Below are 4994 nucleotides of genomic sequence, written 5' to 3' on the forward strand. Positions count from 1 at the left end.
AAGCTGTGGAGTCTTGTGAGCAAAAATTCTACTTTGTGAGCTACTGGCATTAAAGTTGTGAGCGAGCGATTCGGCTGCTGCATAAATTCGCTGGCTCTGGAGCCATCCTGCCTGAGCCAAGACAAAAATGTGTGAGCTGGAGGCTAAAAAACTGTGAGCTAGCTCACACTAACTCAGCTTAGAGGGAACACTGGTTACCATGAGTCAGCTGCAACTTGACAACAAAAAGAATAAAAATGGCCGCTAACTCCTGTTGCAGAAGCTGGTCCCCACGCTGTGCACCAGGTGGCCTGATCCACAGCAATGGGGATCCTGCGCAGTGTGTGCAATGCACAGAGACCCATCTCCCGCCCTCATGGGTCCTCGCAACGTATAAGCTCTCCCTCCCCATTCGTCATCACGACTGCTCAAGAAACTGGACAGCCCACCGACAAATAAGCCCAGAATGCCGTTCCAAGGTGCTGTTGCCGTTTTCGAAGGCCCTTTTATCTCTCGCTTCTTCCACAGCAGCAAAGCCGTACCCCACAGCAGAGAAGGTGGGCGGCTGCAGTTGGAAACCAGAGGATATCCTCGGTAGGCAGACCGCAAAACCCCTCCAAGCTCCATCATGCAACTACTGGCCAGTCCCAGAGCATCAGCAGCAAAGAACCGTCTTTCTCGTTTTGGACCCTGGAGCGCGGGCAAGCTGATCAGACTGTCCAAGTGGGGCGGGCCGTTTCCACCACTGGCCACTGCTACTTCTTCCAGGGCCATGGTCTCCGTGCCACGTTCTCATTGGTTTCAGCTGCCTCTTTGAGCACTGCCATCACTGCAGCATTCAGCTGTCGCTGCTCGGCCTGCTGCTGAGGGCTGGAACGAGGAAGTTCCTGGAAGGAGAAAGAGCATGTAAGAAGAGCTCTGCTGGATCAGACTGTCTAGTCCAGAAGCCAACCAGTTGCCCTGGAGAACCAGACAGACAGGGCATGAAGGCCAAGGCCTTCCCCTGATGTTGCCTCCTAGGACTGGTATTCAGAGGTTGGCTGCCTGTGTATACGAAGATAAATCAAGATGTTATTCTATCTGGGAGCCATGTTATTCTATCTGTAGCAGTAGAAAAGAGCAAGAGTCCGGTAGCACCTTAAAGGCTAACAAAACTTGTGGCCGGGTACAAGCTTTTCTGGGTCACTGCTCACTTCTTCAGAAAGTTCTTCAGAAAGTTCTTCAGAAAGAAAGAAACTTCTTCAGAAAGTTCCCTTTAGTCACCATGGCTAGTAGCCACGAATAGACCTCTCCTCCACGAATCTGTCTAACTGGCTTTCAAAACTGTCTGTGCTCACAGCTGTTACTATGTCCTCCAACAAGAAATTCCACAAAGTATTTACTTGTTGCGTAAAGAAAGAAAAGGGATCCAGAGGAAGGGGGGGGGGTAGGAGCTGTATGATGGGACCAATAAAAACATAAGAACATAAGAGAAGCCAGTGTTGGGCCAAAAATACCAGGTTCCCTCGGGAGGTCCACCAGTGAGGCCAAGATTTGTTGCGAACTTGCAATAAAAACAACATGAGATGCACATTTCATTCTCCTTTAATTCTTGTTCCACCACAATCCTGTTTGTTGCGAACTTGCAATAAAAACAATATGAGCTGCACATTTCATCCTCCTTTAATTCTTGTTCCACCACAATCCTGCATTGCCCCCCATCCTCTTTCAGAGGATCCAACTAGCCACTGGACTGGCAGTATTGCCAGGAAACCAGTGCCAGTCGTGCAGGACCACACAGCTCAAGTATTCATGGAGCAGAACCAAACCTTGTGTGCCAAGTTCCTCTCATTCTCTATGGTTGCAGCACCTGACTGAATTCAGCCAGGCCTTCTGATTGGCTGAGCATTCTGCCGATCATCTTCCTGGGCCAGGTCAACTCTAAATCCTGCTGTTTTGCTGTCACTTCATCGTTGAACAGCTCAACTTTTCAGGCCTCATGAAGATCAGCTGAAGCAGCTCATATGGGAGAATGTTAAACCCAAAATCTAGGATCTAACCAGATCCTACTGATCATCTCCTAGCCTTACAAGAGAATGGATCCTAAGCCAGTAACCTCTGCTGACTACAGAAAGGCCTGTTATTCAACAGTAGGACATGAACTCTACATACTAAAAGGTCCCAGGTTCAATATCGAACTTCTGTAGATATGCCAAAAACTAAACAACTTTCAGTCAAGGTAGACAGCATCCAGCGCCTTGACATTTACATACATTTATATATACAAAATTGCCTCCCCTCTAAATGAGCTGGTTTTCTGACACATGAAGTCTCTGCAGTACGCCTTCAAGACAATTGTAAGCCCCAAATGGTCAAACTGAATACATCAGTAGTTTCCATAAAAGCCTTCATAGTATTCAGGCATGCCAATTTGGAAAGCAAAATTAACTACACCCAGTTAGTAAAACGAGCGTATTTAAATAAATATAGATATTGCCAGAACGTCAATACTTTTAGAGAGAAAGACTTGGTTTAAGAAACAAAGCTTTCTACTTTCTGTTCATCCTTATCTCTTACAGAAATGATGTTTAAGGCTAGTCATAAGAATCCCTTTCTAGGAGGAAGTCCCTTTTAATAAAACTGGATTTCTAATTAAACAGATACTCCACATCCATCACTCCATCCATGCATGCTCACTGTCTGCTAATTTCACCTATCTCTTCATCTTTGCGCATTACCTCTCACACTGTCAGAGTTTAGGTAGCATGCTCCTTCTTGAGCATGGAGATAGTGATGAAGACTGTCAGACTGAGGTATGGGAGACCCAGGGTTCAAATCCTCTCTGCCATGAAGCAGAAAAGTGTGAGAGTCCAGTCATACCTTGAAGACTAGGAATATTTGTGGCAGGGGATGAGCTTTCATGTATAACCATGAAACTAGTCACTCTCAGCCTAATCTGCCTCACAGGGTTGTTGTAAGAATAAAACAATGTACACCGCCCTGAGCTTTTCAAAGGATGGTGAAATCAAAAATGTAAGAAACAAAAACCAACATAAAATACAGCTTTAGCAGAATTTTAGAGAACACACACCTCCCTTGTCACCACTTTAATTTTACACATCACATTGTATTATTGGTCTGTTCTGCTTGATGTGCTGTACTCCAATTTGCAACGACTTTCTAAAGGATGTCTCTCAGCCCTGAGTTGCCACAAACTGAACTCGGGATCTTCAGTCTGCAAAGCAAGTGGTCCACCACTCCCTCACATAAGGCTGTCTCCCCGGCATAAGCAGGGTTGCCAACCTCCACGTGGAGCCAGGAGATATCCTAGAATAACAGCTGCTTCCCAGACTACTGCGATCTGTTCCCCTGGGGAAAACGGCCGCTTTGGCGGGTGCACTCCACTATACCCTGCTGAGCTCCCTGCCCAAACCCAATCCCCAAGGATTTTCGGACCCAGAATCGGCAACCCTAAGTCAATTCTAGCCCTTGGCGCTCTGCAGCTCCGCCTTTGCTGGCTCCGACCTCTGCGGCCGCTCCGCAGGACCTGCCCACCTTTGCTCTCAACTTCATCTGCTCCTCGTTGGGCGTCATCCCCACCCAGAGCGCAATCCCGAGTCCCATGGTCCCCACCATGCCCAGAATCGTCTTCACCACTTGCTGTGTGGACCCCATGGCAGCAGGGCCTGCCAAGTGGGCAGCAGAGAGAATGCCCGACCTCGACCTCCTGGAGAGGAGCGCGGTGGGGAAGAGAAGAAGCGGAGCACAACCATAGAGAACAGGAAGTCTGTCCCGACCAGAGGGTCCTGATCGAAGAAATGCAACAAAAGTGTGAGTCCAGTGGCGCCTTTAAGACCAACGAAGTTTAATGCAAGGTATGAGCTTTCGTGTGCAGGCACACTTCTTCAGATATCTGCAGAAGAAGTGTGCTTGCACACGAAAGTTTATACTTTGAATTAAACTCTGTTGGTCTTAAAGGTGCCACTGGACTAAAAATTTATTCCACTGCTTCAGACCGTCACGGCTACCTACCTGATCGAAGAAAGAAACTCCTTGGTCTGCGTTCCTGAACTCTATGGATTACGATTCAGTCATTGACTTTGCTATGATATCTGGGCTAGAGTCTCCCCCAGACTTGGCTGTAGACCAGAGAGTCTCTATAAGACAGGAAACAAGGCGTGGGAAGGTTACCATCGCAACGAGAACTCCCTTTCCACGACGCTTCCAAATGCGTCTAAATCCAGAGTGTACATTTTATCGCAAGTTACTGTGGATTACGATTCTGTCATTGACTTTCCTATGATATCTGGGCTACAGTCTCCCCCAGACTTGGCTGTAGACCACAGAGTCTCTATAAAACAGGAAACAAGGCGTGGGAAGGTTACCATAGCAACCAGAACTCCCTTTCCACGACGCTTCCAAATGCGTCTAAAACCAGAGTGTACATTTTATCGCAAGTTACTAATCCATGCAATCTTCTTGATAAAGTGCAGCCTGTGCAGCTTCAAAGCTTGCATACGCTGCCTTAACACCAAAATAACATGGAGCTAAGAAAAGATTTCCGCCACCACCACCACTTTACTTCATTTGTACCCTGCCTTTCTCCCCCAACGGGGGCCCAAAGAGGATTACATAATTATTCTTTCCTCCATTTTTATCTGTGAGGTGAGTTAAAGTGAGACTGACCGACCCGGGATTGTCCAGTGAGCTTCCATGGCACAGGTGAGGATTCGAAGCTGTGTCTCCCAGATCCTAATCTGACTCTCTAACCACTGTACTACACTGGCTGTCCTTTTTAAAAGTATAGATTTTCGTATTATGCATAGAGTCTCCAGTGCACAGGGCAATGAACACAAGAGCAATGAACACAAAAGGAGGTCCCTGCCTTGCAGAGATTAGAGAAGAGAGAAGAGATTGGATTTATACCCCGTCCTTCACTTCCATGAAGGAGTCTCAGAACGGTTTACAATCTCCTTTCCTTTCCCCTCCCCACAACAGACACCCCATGAGGTAGGTGGGGCTGAGAGAGCTCTTTC

General features: G+C 47.4%; 1 protein-coding gene across 1 annotated transcript; it reads right to left on the bottom strand.

Annotated features, from left to right (window-relative positions):
- Positions 1-243: 243 nt before the first annotated feature.
- Positions 244-3695, bottom strand: LOC107112900 (ubiquinol-cytochrome-c reductase complex assembly factor 3-like). Its single transcript, XM_015414107.1, has 2 exons — positions 3514-3695; positions 244-866 (listed from the first exon to the last, which is right to left on the bottom strand). Exons 1-2 carry the CDS (start codon positions 3631-3633, stop codon positions 735-737), a joined length of 252 nt encoding a protein of 83 aa, XP_015269593.1. The 5' UTR covers positions 3634-3695; the 3' UTR covers positions 244-734.
- Between the last annotated feature and the right edge of the window lie 1299 nt (positions 3696-4994).

Source organism: Gekko japonicus, unplaced genomic scaffold (assembly GCF_001447785.1).
Source record: "Gekko japonicus isolate JY-2015 unplaced genomic scaffold, Gekko_japonicus_V1.1 scaffold3760, whole genome shotgun sequence".
Lineage (NCBI taxonomy): Eukaryota > Metazoa > Chordata > Lepidosauria > Squamata > Gekkonidae > Gekko > Gekko japonicus.